Here is a 17,172-nt window from a genome sequence, read left to right as displayed (position 1 = left end):
GTCAAATATCTCAATCATCATTTCTGTCCTTACCTGTCCATACGCAAAAGAGTAACCAGGGGTACTCTACTAGGTCCCCTCCTTGTTTTAGTTGTAATTAAAAGCCTCACTAACAAACGTTCCCGTTAGATGGAATCCTGTCAGTGACCTAACCAGCGTCTAGAACGGCTACACAAATGGATGAGCATCTCCATGTGCATCCTCAATGAAACTGAACGTAATGCCTCGGGCTTGAATGTGACGAGTCATCCCTTCTATGTCCATGGTATTGCCAATAAGCTTCTTTGAATACTATTTTATTTTTAATCCTGCCTTTCTGAAGTTTTTGCGTCCTCCTTCAAGCAATTTGTCATCAAAATTTCTTCTAATTTAAAGAGGTATATCCAAGTTAAAAGCATTATCTACAAAGATCATATATATGAGAGAGAGAGAGGGAGGGAGGGAGAGATAGAGAGAGGGAAGGAGGGAGAGAGAGAGAGAGAGATAAATAATTTTTTAACAGCATCTTGCAACAGTCATCGGGGAAACCCATTGGGTTTCCATCCTTATCGATCAATCTTATCATAGAAATCACGAGTAGTCAAATATCTCAATCATCATTTCTGTCCTTACCTGCCCATACGCAAAAGAGTAACCAGGGGTACTCTGCTAGGTCCCCTCCTTGTTTTAGTTGTAATTAAAAGCCTCACTAACAAACGTTCCCGTTAGATGGAATCCTGTCAGTGACCTAACGAGCGTCTAGAACGGCTACACAAATGGATGAGCATCTCTATGTGTATCCTCAATGACACTGAACGTAATGCCTCGGGCTTGAATGTGACGAGTCATCCCTTCTATGTCCATGGTATTGCCAATAAGCTTCTTTGAAAACTATTTTATTTTTAATCCTGCCTTTCTGAAGTTTTTGCGTCCTCCTTCAAGCAATTTGTCATCAAAATTTCTTCTAATTTAAAGAGGTATATCCAAGTTAAAAGCATTGTCTACAAAGATCATACACATGAGAGAGAGAGAGGGAGGGAGGGAGAGAGAGAGAAAGAGAGAGAAATAATTTATTAACATCATCTTGCAACAATCATCGGGGAAACCCAATGGGTTGTATGTGATGGATGTTTCCATCCTTATAATCTACTAATATATATATTCACACTTCACTTATATATCAAAAATCACAAAAAATAAAGATAAATAAAATAAAATCATTAACGAATTCCCAGAAGGTAGCTTTTCAGCCCACTCTTGAACTGAGTAACATTATCTGCCACATTTATACCCTCTGGGGGAGAACTTCACAGCTGTATTTATATTATAGAGTACTTCTTTCTCAATATTTAATGATTAATGCCTCCTTTATTTGCCCTCTACTCCAACATGCTTTTCCAGTTTGACACCCTGCCATTTCGCTGGAGGAATAAAATAAAATTGAATTCATCCAAAAATAGCCCTACGAATAACTTTTAAAAAGTTTAAACTCCATGCTCTTTTATTCTAAGTAATACCAGGTTAGAAACCATTGAGTCCAAGAGAATTACGTTCTGCCTCCGTTCTTCGAAAAATGTAACACTACATTCTCGCAAGAAAAAAAGTCTGCAAATGACACTCTCCATCCAGGTTCCAAGCGCTCCGTCCTGTTTTTCAGCCAGCATATATTTTACCCCATCCATTGCAGTATTTTACGATACAAAAAAAACCTTTGCCTCCTTGTTTACTGAATTTTTTGTGGTAAACAGTCCCAACTGTTTCGCTGTTCTCCTTTCCTTTACCAGTTTCCTCGTTCTCCTTCAATTTACTTTTAATTTCTTTATTAGTTTTACCACTTCTTTTTTTATGTGTAATACTTTATTTTGTGTATATTTGTATAAATATACGTCAACTTTTCGTTTTAAACCATCAAATATTTTGATGTAAATTTTCTTATTCTTTCTTCTCCCGTTAGACGCCCCTTTTTATTTTACTGTGTTTTAAATTTTGAAATCAAAAAATGAATTTCCACCATCTGGTCTTGTGAAAGTTGAAAATCCGTTGGGATTCTTTTTCGATTTTTTATAATCCCACCTCCTCTTCTCTCAATGGCACTAACTTAAAAGAAATACTTTTAAAACATTATATAATTCTAAGCGCCACCTAAACATTATATTTTACATTAGTAGTCAAAGGCGTAAAGGAGTGGTCTTTGCATGATTGTACTTTTACCTTTATAAATTTTCTTAGCCATTAAAACAAAATGCTCTCTCGCAGAGAGAGCATGTATATATATATATATACTAGATTCGTATATACTACATTCGTTTTTGAATTGGTCTTTTTTTTAGTTTTTAGTTTTTTACCTTTTTTTAGTTTTTTTAGTTACACCTCATGATTCTAATGATTGCCCTTGAGCTTTGTTGATGGTGATTGCTAATCGACCATTCCCTGAGTCGCCATCGTCATTTATATATCCCCCTGTGCACCCCGGCGTCCCCTTTGTAGTTATGTCCCTGTGTCCCGGTCGTCATTTATATTCCCTGTGTCCCGGTCGTCATTTGTGTCCCGGTGTTCCAGTCTGTGATTTCTCTTTGAGTGTCCCGGGCGTCATTTATATTCCTTGTGTCCCGGTCGTCATTTATATCCCCCTGTGCCCCCCGGCGTCCCCATTGTAGTTGTGTCCCTGTGTCCCGGTCGTCATTTATATTCCCTGTGTCCCGGTCGTCATTTGTATCCCGGTGTCCCGGTCTGTATATACATTCGTTTTTTAGTTTTGTTTTTCTCCTTTATTTTTTTCCTTTTTTCTTTTTTTTCTTTTTTAGTTTATTTAGATTTTTAGATTTTTTAGTTTTTTTATTAGTTTTTAGTTTTTTTGTAGTTTTTACAATTTTTTTAGTTTTTTTAGTTTTTTTTTTTTACTTATGTCCTGGTCGTCATTTATACTCCCTGTGTCCCGGTCGTCATTTGTGTCTCGGTGCTTTGTTGATTGCTAATTTATATTATATTTATATTTATATTTTTTATATTTATTAATATTTTTTTAGTTTTCTTTTTCTCTTATTTTTCAGTTTTTTCCTTTTTTTTAGTTTTTTCTTTTTTAGTTTTTAGTTTTTTTTTTGTTTTTTACCTTTTTTTAGTTTTTTTAGTTTTTTAGTTGTTTAGCTTTTTTAAGTTTTTTTATTAGTTTTTAGTTTTTTTTTAGTTTTTGCCTTTTTTTGGTTTTTTCAGTTTTTTTTAGTTTTTAGTTTTTTACCTTTTTTTAGTTTTTTTTAGTTTTTTATTTTCTTTTTCTCTTTTATTTTTCAGTTTTTTCCTTTTTTTTAGTTTTTTTTCTTTTTTAGTTTTTAGTTTTTTTTAGTTTTTTACCTTTTTTTAGTTTTTTTTAGTTTTTTTAGTTTTTTAGCTTTTTTAGTTTTTTTATTAGTTTTATTTTTTTTTGTAGTTTTTGCCTTTTTTTATTTTTTTCAGTTTTTTTTTAGTTATTAGATTTTTACCTTTTTTTAGTTTTTTTTAGTTTTTTAGCTTTTTTAGTTTTTTTTCTTTTTAGTTTTTTTTGTAGTTTTTACCTTTTTTAGTTTTTTTCTTCTTTTGTATTAGTGTGAAATAATTCAGACGTCATATGCGGACAAACACGACGTCACTCGACAGACAGACAGACAGACATAACCCACAAACAACTTATTTTTATATATATTTATTCATATTTTTTTAGTTTTCTTTTTCTCTTTTATTTTTCAGTTTTTTCCTTTTTTTTAGTTTTTTTCTTTTTTAGTTTTTAGTTTTTTTTAGTTTTTTACCTTTTTTTAGTTTTTTTTTGTTTTTTTAGTTTTTTAGCTTTTTTAGTTTTTTTATTAGTTTTTATTTTTTTTGTAGTTTTTGCCTTTTTTTATTTTTTTCAGTTTTTTTTTAGTTATTAGATTTTTACCTTTTTTTAGTTTTTTTTAGTTTTTTAGCTTTTTTAGTTTTTTTTCTTTTTAGTTTTTTTTGTAGTTTTTACCTTTTTTAGTTTTTTTCTTCTTTTGTATTAGTGTGAAATAATTCAGACGTCATATGCGAACAAACATGACGTCACCTGATCCACAGATCCACACACAGACAACTTATTTTTATATATATAGACTAGCTGTTGGGGTGGCGCTTCGCGCCACCCCAACACCTAGTTGGTGGGGGCGCTTCGCGCCCCCCCAAGCCCCCCCGCGCGCGTAAGTCGTTACGCGCCATATTAGTTACGCGCCATTGTAGTTGTGTCCCTATGTCCCACCTGTGATATATAGATATATATATATATATATATATATATATATATATATATATATATATATATATATATATATATATATATATATATATATATATGTTTTTAACTACGTAAAACTTGCGAATATAAAACATTCTTTGCTGTCCCATTGTCTGTGCATATAAATAGATTGTCAGGTTTACCGACTCTTGAACATGCAACATATAATGGTCCATGGGAAAACAATCCGTATTCAGATCTATACCTCATGATTCTAATGATTGCCCTTGAGCTTTGTTGATGGTGATTGCTAATCGACCATTCCCTGAGTCGCCATCGTCATTTTTATATCCCCCTGTGCACCCCGGCGTCCCCTTTGTAGTTATGTCCCTGTGTCCCGGTCGTCATTTATATTCCCTGTGTCCCGGTCGTCATTTGTGTCCCGGTGTTCCAGTCTGTGATTTCTCTTTGAGTGTCCCGGGCGTCATTTATATTCCTTGTGTCCCGGTGTCCCGGTCGTCATTTATATCCCCCTGTGCCCCCCGGCGTCCCCATTGTAGTTGTGTCCCTGTGTCCCGGTCGTCATTTATATTCCCTGTGTCCCGGTCGTCATTTGTATCCCGGTGTCCCGGTCTGTATATACATTCGTTTTTTAGTTTTGTTTTTCTCCTTTATTTTTTTCCTTTTTTCTTTTTTTTCTTTTTTAGTTTATTTAGATTTTTAGATTTTTTAGTTTTTTTATTAGTTTTTAGTTTTTTTGTAGTTTTTACCATTTTTTTAGTTTTTTTAGTTTTTTTTTTACTTATGTCCTGGTCGTCATTTATACTCCCTGTGTCCCGGTCGTCATTTGTGTCTCGGTGCTTTGTTGATTGCTAATTTATATTATATTTATATTTATATTTTTTATATTTATTAATATTTTTTTAGTTTTCTTTTTCTCTTATTTTTCAGTTTTTTCCTTTTTTTTAGTTTTTAGTTTTTTTTTTGTTTTTACCTTTTTTTAGTTTTTTTAGTTTTTTTAGTTTTTTAGCTTTTTTAGTTTTTTTATTAGTTTTTAGTTTTTTTTTAAGTTTTTGCCTTTTTTTTAGTTTTTTCAGTTTTTTTTAGTTTTTAGTTTTTTACCTTTTTTAGTTTTTTTAGTTTTTTAGCTTTTTTAGTTTTTTTTCTTTTTAGTTTTTTTTGTAGTTTTTACCTTTTTTAGTTTTTTTTCTTCTTTTGTATTAGTGTGAAATAATTCAGACGTCATATGCGGACAAACACGACGTCACTCGACAGACAGACAGACAGACATAACCCACAAACAACTTATTTTTATATATATTTATTCATATTTTTTTAGTTTTCTTTTTCTCTTTTATTTTTCAGTTTTTTCCTTTTTTTTAGTTTTTTTCTTTTTTAGTTTTTAGTTTTTTTTAGTTTTTTACCTTTTTTTAGTTTTTTTTAGTTTTTTTAGTTTTTTAGCTTTTTTAGTTTTTTTATTAGTTTTTATTTTTTTTGTAGTTTTGCCTTTTTTTATTTTTTTCAGTTTTTTTAGTTATTAGATTTTTACCTTTTTTTAGTTTTTTTTAGTTTTTTAGCTTTTTTAGTTTTTTTTTCTTTTTAGTTTTTTTTGTAGTTTTTACCTTTTTTAGTTTTTTTCTTCTTTTGTATTAGTGTGAAATAATTCAGACGTCATATGCGAACAAACATGACGTCACCTGATCCACAGATCCACACACAGACAACTTATTTTTATATATATAGACTAGCTGTTGGGGTGGCGCTTCGTGCCACCCCAACACCTAGCCCCCCCGCGCGCGTAAGTCGTTACGCGCCATATTAGTTACGCGCCATTGTAGTTGTGTCCCTATGTCCCACCTGTCCCGGTGTCCTGAATATAGATATATCCCCCTGTGCCCCCCGGCGTCCCCGTTGTAGTTGTGTCCCTGTGTCCCGGTCGTCATTTATATTTTTTACTTATGTCCTGGTCATTATGGCTTATGTATGGTCATTTATATTCCCTGTGTCCCGGTCGTCATTTGTATCCCGGTGTCCCGGTCTGTATATACATTCGTTTTTTAGTTTTGTTTTTCTCCTTTATTTTTTTCCTTTTTTATTTTTTTTTCTTTTTTAGTTTATTTAGATTTTTAGATTTTTAGTTTTTTTATTAGTTTTTGTTTTTTTTTCTTTTTAGTTTTTTCGTAGTTTTTACCTTCTTTTTAGTTTTTTTAGTTTTTTTTTTTTACTTATGTCCTGGTCGTCATTTATACTCCCTGTGTCCCGGTGCTTTGTTGATTGCTAATCGAACATTCCTTTTGTCCCGGTCGCTTTCTCTTTGAGTGTCGTCATTTATTTTTTTCTTTTTTAGTTCTTACCTTTTTTTAGTTTTTTTTAGTTTTTTAGATGAAATTTTTTTTTAGTTTTTTTCCTTTTTTTCTTTTTAGTTTTTTATTGGTTTTTACCTTTTTTTTTTAGCTTTTTTAGTTTTTTTTCGTTTTTTCTTTTTACTTTTTTTTTAGTTTTTATCTTTTTTATTTTTTTTTATTTTTATTCTTAATTTTATTAGTTTTCTTTTTCTCTTCTATTTTTCAGTTTTTTCCTTTTTTTTAGTTTTTTTTTTAGTTTTTAGTTTTTTTATTTTTTTACCTTTTTTTAGTTTTTTTTTAGCTTTTTAGCTTTTTTTTTTTTTATTAGTTTTTAGTTTTTTTGTAGTTTTTGCCTTTTTTTAGTTTTTTCAGTTTTTTGTTTAGTTTTTAGTTTTTTACCTTTTTTAGCCTAACCAGGATTTGAACCTGGGACCTTCATTCTCCGTTCTGACACCCTCTCTCACCGAGTGACTACTCCAGCATGTTCATTTTGGTGTTTTAAATGGTATATTATTAACCAAATTAATGTGTTTTACAATATACTAAGCATCGTCATAACAAAAATGATGGCAACTAATTTCATGAGGTCAGCCGAAACATGACGTCACCTGATCCACAGATCCACACACAGACAACTTATTTTTATATATATAGATATATATATATATATACTAGCTGTTGGGGTGGCGCTTCGCACCACCCCAACACCTAGTTGGTGGGGCGCTTCGCGCCCCCCCAAGCCCCCCCGCGCGCGTAAGTCGTTACGCGCCATATTAGTTATGCGCCATTGTAGTTGTGTCCCTGTGTCCCACCTGTGAATATAGATAGATTTATAAATGTGTTTCAAACTACGTAAAAATTGCGAATAAACAACATTCTTGGCTTTCCCATTGTCTGTGCATATACAAAGCCGTATGTACTAATAATGACGTCATATGCAAACGCTCTTTTTACAAACAAACAAACATGCATCCACACAACTCGTTTTTATATAGATAGATAGATAGATAGATACAATACAAATTAACTGCGTAAAACTTGCGAATATACAACATTCTTCGCTGTCCAATTGTCGCTGCATATAAATACATTGTCAGGTTTACCAACCCTCGAACATGCAACGTACAATTGTCCATGGGAAAAACAATCAGTATTAAGATCTATACCACATTTTTCTAATGATTGACCTTGAGCTTTGTTAATGGTGATTGCAAATACTAATCGAATTGGGAATTGCAATCTTTTAAATTGAAAAAGCAGATCCGTTGGAATCATGGGAATGCGAGGAATAAGAACAGCCTCACCCTCATAAGGCCCTGTCAAGATTGTGGCCTCTATTAGGTTTTCCATTGTTTTTTTTACGGCAAGTCGCTTGCCATTGCAAAGCTTTGGTGGGTTGATATTTCTTAAAAGTATTATTGGTACGCCTATTTTTAGTTGTAGCACGTGTGGTGGAAACCCTGAAGGATCTATGGAATTTAAAAATTCAGATGGATAATTAACCGCTTCATTTGGTTCCAAAACTGTGTCGACTGACTTGTAAAGGACTGCCTGGTCTCGAATCTTGGTCAAAACAATATTGTTGATTTCGTGGACGTCTATATTTTTGGGTGCGAGAATCGCTCTTTCACTTAGCCATTTATTATTTTTATAATTTTTTAGAATATTCGGAAATACTTTTTCAATCAATTCATTTTTGGACGTCACTAAATTACAGAAATCAGCAGGTAGTTGTATACGTCCTGAAATTGAGTCTACTGTTTGACCAGAGTCATCGTTTTGCAATCGGACACGCATATTTGTAGTTAATTTTAATATTTTTACGTGTGCCCATAAATTAGAATTTTTTAGGCAAGCATTCATTTCGTCTGCAGGAGTTAAACTACGTAAAAATTGCGAATATACAACATTCTTGGCTTTCCCATTGTCTCTGCATATACAAAGCCGTATGTACTAATAATGACATCATATGCAAACGCTCTTTTTACAAACAAACAAACATGCATACACACAACTCGTTTTTATATAGATAGATAGATAGATAGATACAATACAAATTAACTGCGTAAAACTTGCGAATATACAACATTCTTCGCTGTCCAATTGTCGCTGCATATAAATAGATTGTCAGGTTTACCGACCCTCGAACATGCAACGTACAATTGTCCATGGGAAAAACAATCAGTACTAAGATCTATACCACATTTTTCTAATGATTGACCTTGAGCTTTGTTAATGGTGATTACAAATGCTAATCGAATTGGGAATTGCAATCTTTTAAATTGAAAAGGCAGATCCGTTGGAATCATTGGAATGCGAGGAATAAGAACAGCCTCACCCCCAAAAGGCCCTGTCAAGATTGTGGCCTCTATTAGGTTTTCCATTGTTTTTTTTACGGCAAGTCGAGTGCCATTGCAAAGCTTTGGTGGGTTGATATTTCTTAAAAGTATTATTGGTACGCCTATTTTTAGTTGTAGCACGTGTGGTGGAAACCCTGAAAGATCTATGGAATTTAAAAATTCAGATGGATAATTAACCGCTTCATTTGGTTCCAAAACTGTGTCGACTGACTTGTAAAGGACTGCCTGGTCTCGAATCTTGGTCAAAACAATATTGTTGATTTCGTGGACGTCTATATTTTTGGGTGCGAGGATCGCTCTTTCACTTAGCCATTTATTATTTTTATAATTTTTTAGAATATTCGGAAATACTTTTTCAATCAATTCATTTTTGGACGTCACTAAATTACAGAAATCAGCAGGTAGTTGTATACGTCCTGAAATTGAGTCTACTGGGAGCTTTCCGTTTCCAATTGTCAGCAATTGATCTGAAAATGTTTGACCAGAGTCATCGTTTTGCAATCGGACACGCATATTTGTAGTTAATTTTAATATTTTTACGTGTGCCCATAAATTAGAATTTTTCAGGCAAGCATTCATTTCGTCTGCAGGAGTTGATCTAGGTATTATAGGTAATGTTTGCCTGAAATCTCCCGCAAGCAATATTAATGTGCTGCCAAAGGGTTTCGACTTCCCTCTCAAATCTTTCAAGCATTGATCCAGAGCCTCGAGCGATTTTTTGTGTGCCATTGTGCACTCATCCCAAATAATAAGTTTGCATTGCTGCAATACTTTACCCATCCCAGATGATTTGGAAATATTGCACGTGGGAGTTTCTGTAGAATGCAAATTCAGAGGCAATTTCAAAGCGGAATGAGCAGTTCTTCCACCAGGCAGCAATGTTGCGGCTATTCCGGACGACGCAATTGCCAACGCTATATCATTTTTTGATCGAATTGATGCCAGAATCAGTTTTATCACAAATGTTTTACCAGTACCTCCTGGCGCATCCAAAAAGAAAATTTCTCCAACGTTGTTATCGACACAATGCATTATCGTATCATAAATGTCTTTTTGTTCCGACGTTAACTTGGAAATGTTATTTTGTACATACGACAATAGATCACTCGTACTGTAACTTTGTTCACGATCCAATTCTACACATGTCGAAACAGCAGTGATACGGTTAGATGAAGGCATTCCCAAATCCTGAAGAGGTTTGTTTGCCATACGTACGCACAAATCTTCTATAATAACTAAAGTGTAGTTATAAATTTCTGATGTAAAATCAAAAGTCATATCTGACGTCTCTAACTGTTTTCGATGGAGTATATCTTCGGACATTTTTGACTTATATTTTTCCCATAACTCTGTAGGAGCTGATGGAGAGCAAGTTGTTAAAATGATGCCAAACAATGCACGAATTTGACTTGGGGTTGACGTTTCGCACGCGTCATTGATGCAGTTATCCCAGTGTTGGTCATTCTCCAATAAATTCAGAGCTTGGCATGCACTACGGTAAGTGTCATGTATAGTACCGTTTACAGTTCTAAAATACTCAAAGGATGTCGGACCGGGTACATTCACCAAAAGCAGGCGTAGAAAGAAGCATTCATGTTGATTGGGGTGAACGGTGTAGAGTCTTCCTATCGTGGTATCTTTGAAGATGGTAGGTTGGCCGTCGACTGACTTACCCTGTTTTCGACGTTCAAATACTTTATTTTTAGTATTCCACGTGTAATACGAAGGCACTTCAGTATACAGCAGTTTTTTTTGCAAAAGAATCATTTTTGCAAAGCGAAAAAAAAGCTGTTAATGTTGTATCACCGTCAAAGCAAAAATGACGACAACTAACTTCATGACGTCAGTCAACACAGAAACATGACGTCACCTGACAGACAGACAGACACACAGACAGACAACTTATTTTTATATATATATAGATATATATATATATATATATATATATATATATATATATATATATATATATATATATATATATATATATATATATATATATATATATATATATATGTGTGTGTGTATATATATATGTCTATATATATATATATATATATATATATACTAGCTGTTGGGGTGGCACTTCGCGCCACCCCAACACCTAGTTGGTGGGGCGCTTCGAGCCCCCCCGAAAGCCACCCCCGCGCGCGTAAGTCGTTACGCGCCATATTAGTTACGCGCCATTGTAGTTGTGTCCCTGTGTCCCACCTGTGAATAGAGATAGATATAAATATATGTTTTTAACTACGTAAAACATGCGAATATACAACATTCTTCGCTGTCCCATTGTCTGTGCATATAAATAGATTGTCAGGTTTACTGACTCTTGAACATGCAACATATAATTGTCCATGGGAAAAACAATCCGTATTCAGATCTATACCTCATTATTCTAATGATGTGTCCCTGTGTCCCGGTCGTCATTTATATTCCCTGTGTCCCGGTCGTCATTTGTGTCCCGGTGTCCCAGTTTGTAATTTCTCTTTGAGTGTCCCGGTCGTCATTTATATTCCCTGGGTCCCGGTGTCCCGGTCGTCATTTGTGTCCCGGTGTCCCGGTCTGTAATTTCTATTCGAACAATCCCTGTGTCCCGGTCGTCATTTATATATCCCGCCTGTGCCCCCGGCGTCCCCGTTGTAGTTGTGTCCCTGTGTCCCGGTCGTCATTTATATTCCCTGTGTCCCGGTCGTGATTTGTGCCCGGGTGTCCCAGTCTGTAATTTCTCTTTGAGGTTCCCGGTCATCACTTATATTCCCTCTGTCTCGGTCGTCATTTGTGTCCCGGTCTGTAAATTCTCTTTGAGTGTTTTTTCTTTTTAGTTTTTTTTTTAGTTTTTTACCTTTTTTCTTTTTTCAGTTTTCTTTTTCTTCTTTATTTTTCAGCGTCACTATGAAGTACATATCGACGAACCTTTGTTTTTTTAACTTAAATCTGGTAGGCATTGATGACCTTATCCAAGTCAAAATCCCAAACCCAATCATCATCGCTATCATTTTCAGTTTTGATATGTTTTGACTCTCGCTGTCCAGGTGAATTTTCATCTAACTGCGCGGTTTTGCGTTCTTTAGCCGCAAGCCTGTTTTCTTGCTGTTCTTGTGATTCCTCGGAACGCTTTCTTTTCTTACTTTCTCTATCAGCAGCAAGTTTTTTGGCATAAACTCTTTGAGCAGCTTCCTCGGCTGTTGCCATTGTAGGTTCTTCAGTCATTTTACAATTAAACATTTTTCCGTGAACAAATGTCTCAAATACCGTTGATGACGTCACCGTCAAAGCAAAAATGACGACAACTAATTTCATGACGTCAGTCAACACAGAAACATGACGTCACCTGATCCACAGACAGACAGACAACTTATTTTTATATATATAGAAGATATATATAGACATATATATATATATATTTCTCCATGGTGGAGAGGGCAGTAGAAGAGAATCAAATGGAATTAAAGTATGCTTTTTTTCAATACTTTTCAGTATACACTTAGTGCAGCAATGTTCTAAATGTAGTTTGACTTCAAGAACGTACATCTTCTATGAAAACAACTAAAAAGAATACAATAAACCATACATTTTTGTTTAATGAATGTGTCCTTGCGTGGGTGAACGATCCAACATTGAATCGGTTAAAACCATGATATCCAGTCACGGGCGCAGCTAAGGGGAAGAGAGGGAGTTTTATTAGATGGGGAAGGGGAGTTCCAAGGTGTCACCACCATGTGTAAATACCTTGGAATAATTTCCTATTTACCTTGGAAATTTAGCTTATGTGTCCGCATTTGTCGGCATACTGGAGAATTTTGTCAACACGTTCTTTAATTCCCTCCTCCAAACTTAAAACTCTAGCTACACCCCTGTATCCAGTGTGCCTAGAAGGGATTTGGTTGTAAGACACCATATCATATGGATGTAAAGTTAAGTTTTCACATTAATATGTGAATGATTAAAATTCAAAGTCCGGTTTTTAAAACTTGGGTTTTGAAAAATCGATTTCAATAAGTGTCTTTTGCTTCTTTCAATCTGGTTTCCCCGTATTTGTATTTATGTAACTAAACCGGCTCCTTTCCTTAATTTTTTTTTACTTTTTACTCCCGCAAATATACGCCATTTCCTTTGTGTGCTCAAAAGCTGCCGATTAGAAGAGGTAAAGAAAAATCAAACAATTCTTGTAAGTGGCCCAAGTTTTGGAATCCACAATGAATTATAGAGGCTGTTCTTTAGTGTCTAATAGACCAGGGGGGAACATGTGAGTATGAATATGGACAGAGACGGTGGGGAGTTAAATTTTAGGTTAGGTTTTGTTCCGGAGGGGAACTTATTGGCAAATTAAATCGGTATCGTATCGGTACGATACCGATATATTGGTATCGGTATTGACCCCAAAAACCCACATCGGTCGGATCCTAGTGACAACCTCCTTCATATACGTAATGCCTTCTGTTTGTTTTAAGTTTCAATTTTACTCCTTACTTCCAGCTGAAAAAATTATTTTTTTATATTCAATTATTGGTAAAGGTGGTTGGTGCAATGAAGATGTAAAATAGCCAAGGCTCGGGGTGCATTTTCACAGTTGAAAAAGTTTGTAAGACTAGACAGATAATTTTAAGAACCAAGATTAAAATATTTGAAGCTAGAGTAATGACTATGTTCAAGTTTGGTTCTGAAGCGTGGGCACTCTGAAATATTGAGGAGATTTTGTCAGATGTTCCAGAGAAATTGCCAACGGACTGTTTTGGGTACCCAACTGACTAATCATATCCCAAACAGTAAGCTGGACGAAAAATGTGGTTTTAATTCCACTTTCAACGGCCCTAATGAGAAAAGGGCTGTGATTCCCAGGACCCATTCTGTGAATGAAGGATGACAGATTACCAAAGATTGTCCTTGTCAACCAAAAGTCTTGGGCTAAAAGAAAAGAAAATCCTCCCTGTATGGGGTGGGAGGATCTCGTAAGGAAAAATTTGAGAGAAATGGAAAGTTTTGGGAGGGTGTGAAGACCTTTGAATAGATCAGGAAGGAGCAGAAGGGTGCGTAGATGTGTTGGCCTCGGGCGGCTTGATGTATAGTGAGTTGTTAGTAGTAGTAGTAGCATCATAAGTAATATAGTTGAATAAATTAGTGTAATTAAAGTGTTAATATAATCTGCAACCTAGTAAAGAACGAACAACGGTTAAAAGTAACAAAAAATTTTAAAAAGCGCTTACAAAAAACCGTCTAGGGGGAAAAAAACGCCATTCATATCTGATTCAAAAATGGTAATTATTCTTTCGATTAGTCTTAACAGTAAAATTTTGTTGCAAAATTGTTACATACTAAATTCAGGCTCAATATTAAGACTAGTTAAATTTGGCAATCATCGCCAAAATGATGGAAGACTTTGAAACGGCTTCTCATCAGAATATTAATAAGTGATCAATTTACTGTGCGCTACAACGACACGATTTGATATGAGATGTAATGCGGTCACTTGAGAAAGGATAATGCCCGAATTATGCTACGACTGCGGTGCCAATAATAACGCACAATGCACATAACCCTGGTTATCAAAAGGACTTATGCGAAGTGTCGTAGGAATAGCTAAGGTATTCACATAAAGCTTTTCTTTGCCGGGGGACACTGAATAAATTAAGGTGTACCATATATATATATATATATATATATATATATATATATATATATATATATATATATATATATATATATATATATATATATATATATATATATATATATATATATATATATATATATATATATATATATATATATATATATATATATATATATATATATATATATATATATATATATATATATATATATATATATCATGGTGCCTGGCTATCCTTTCGCTATATTGTCATGGTTCTCCAATAGTAATAAAAACAAATTTAAAAGGGAATAGAAACTCTGCTATCTGAAATTATTTTTCGTATAAAAATAAATGACGCGGGTCAAATACCTGGAATCCGAGTAGCCACAGTTATTCCAAAGAGAAAACTTAAAATTATAATTTGGTTCATGTTAACAATTGTATTCTCTAGCACCTATGCGCGAGCTCTACAAGCTGATGAAGTTTAATTTCTAAGGCGATAAGGAAACAGGCTTTAGAATTGATTTAAAAATGCAAAGACTAGCAGAATGCTAATGAGAAGCCATTAAATAGTAGTTTGTGAATCTAAAATCGGGGCTAATGAGTTCTAAAGTAAATACACACATAAAATGAAGACAATGATATGCAATAAGCCAAATTGCAATTTGTTATCGTAAATCGTGTGGTGAAGAATTCTACAGTAATTTGTAAGGGTGCTATCTTACCTTGATATCTCAGGGACAAATTCCTAGTTTGGTTGATTGATCCTTTCAAAAGTTAAACTGCAACAACTGCTTAAGGTAGGTGAATTTTTCTGACATCTTGCACATTGTTGTGCTGAAATGTTTTCTCTTGTTTCTCTAAATTCTTTTGTCATTCTAGAATAATAAAAAGCAGCGCTATCTATTTTTTCATTAATGCTTTCTATCCAGATAGACTCCTCAGTCGGATTGAGGGTGAGGGGGGTGTTGATGCAGACATTTGTTCTAATTAAATCTGATGGTGTCCGGCTCTACCCTACATGAGCAAGAGTAGATGATTGTTTTATTTCTTAGCTTACGACCATGAATCTTAAATTTTAAATGATTTTAATCTTAAATCTCAATTTATGAATTAGTTTCCATATTCCGTAAGTAAAGAGAAATTAATTGTGAAAAAATTTTGAATTTTTGTGAAAAATATCCACAATTTTGAAAATTGTGAAAAAAATAATTTGACTACTTCTAGTGAGGTGGATTTGCTCTGTCCAAAGTGAAAGACCGACTTATTCAAATACAGTTCAAATTAGGTAAGTTCAAATTAGGCAAATAAAGCAGCCTTAGAACTTGACAAAATTTGTCAGTGTCGTGCCAAAGATGATGTTTCTACTCCTGGACGACACACCCAAGTTCTGCTCTCAAACCATCAACAACTAGCCAACAAGGTAAGTTTGCAAGGATAACCCCAGAAATGATTGGACCTTTCCCGCTTATGGGAAATATTTGCGCAAGTCTCATAAGCGCCGCAAAACAGGCAGAACCAGGTTACTCACTGACATGCCAGAAAGGATGAAATTGAGACAAAAAAGCATGGAAAGGGAGAAAAAAAGACAATAATAATGATCTGTCATTCAGTTCATCGTCCTTGTCAGAAGAAGATTATGTCTTTGTCAAGTTCCAGCTTAAGAAGTCAACTCATTGCTATGTTAGTTTAGTGCAGAATATTGCAGACGGTAAAGCTATAATTAGTTTCATGAGCAACAAAAGCAAAAGATTTGTCATTACCGAGGCAGAAAATATTGCAAGTACGAATTTTTTATGTCCTCCAAAGTCTGCCAAAACTTTTTTCCTGTGGAGGAATCAGCAAAGTACCTCTAAGCTTTCGCTAGGAATTTGATTTTCCACAGCAAAATATGTCTTAATCAAGCAATCTTGTATTTTTTTTTTTCAACTGTATCCAAAGTAAAAAAAAAAAAAAAAAACTGTTTTATGGCCGAATTTACTGTTTCTACAGGACTGGCGGTAGATTCTTAGCAATTTTTTTTAGTTTGTCCGGTACAAGCCCTAGCGTATCCGAACCAACCCAAGTAGGTGGGGTTAGTTTGGACACTTTGACCGAAATTTTAAAGATAGATTTTGAGAAAATCTGAAGAACAAAAAAATGAAAAAAAAATTCAAGCATTCCTTATTCTGAGAAGTATCTAGAGAGCTTAATATTTCGGGTTTGCATTCATAAACAAACGAAATATTTTTTATCGGCGAATATTCTCAAGTTCAACCCCGAGCTCCACTACATAATACTAACACTACTACTTTTACCACTAAAACAACTCACTTCAGTACCAAGCCACCTATGGCCGACACAGCTACACACGCTCCTCTGCCATCCCAATCTATTTCAAACCTTCCTTTTTATCCCCTATCAGGAAGTTCCCATTTCTCTTAATTCTTTCCTTACGAACCTACTTTTCGTTTGGGCCTAGACGGTTGGCCTACAAGGCCAACTTTGGGAGTCTTTCATCCTTAATCCCAGGAAAGTGCCCTAGCCATCTCAACCTTTCTCTCGTTAAAGCCCTAAAAAGCGGGATTGAATCACATTTTTTGTACAACTTACTGTTTGAGATACGTTCAGGCAGTCAGGTACTCAAAACAATCTGTTGGCAATTTCTTTGGAAAACATCTAACAAATTCATCCTCC

At 34.4% G+C, this 17,172-nt stretch overlaps 1 protein-coding gene across 4 annotated transcripts in view; it reads right to left on the bottom strand.

The window, feature by feature from the left end:
- The window catches only part of LOC136031788 (protein FAM151B-like), a 39,075-nt gene extending 23,723 nt beyond the window's left edge, over positions 1-15,352 (bottom strand). For 2 of the 4 annotated variants that reach the window (XM_065711571.1, XM_065711574.1), the window contains exon 1: positions 14,866-15,013. In XM_065711571.1, coding sequence (XP_065567643.1) covers positions 14,866-14,926 — 61 coding nt within the window. In that variant the 5' untranslated portion in view covers positions 14,927-15,013. Of the gene's footprint in view, positions 1-14,107; positions 14,233-14,865; positions 15,014-15,221 lie in introns of those variants that run through there. The other 2 variants (XM_065711573.1, XM_065711572.1) reach the window with 2 other exon arrangements.
- Between the last annotated feature and the right edge of the window lie 1,820 nt (positions 15,353-17,172).

The sequence above is a fragment of the Artemia franciscana genome, chromosome 10, assembly GCF_032884065.1.
Source record: "Artemia franciscana chromosome 10, ASM3288406v1, whole genome shotgun sequence".
Lineage (NCBI taxonomy): Eukaryota > Metazoa > Arthropoda > Branchiopoda > Anostraca > Artemiidae > Artemia > Artemia franciscana.
This window is presented reverse-complemented; position numbering and strand designations above follow the sequence as displayed.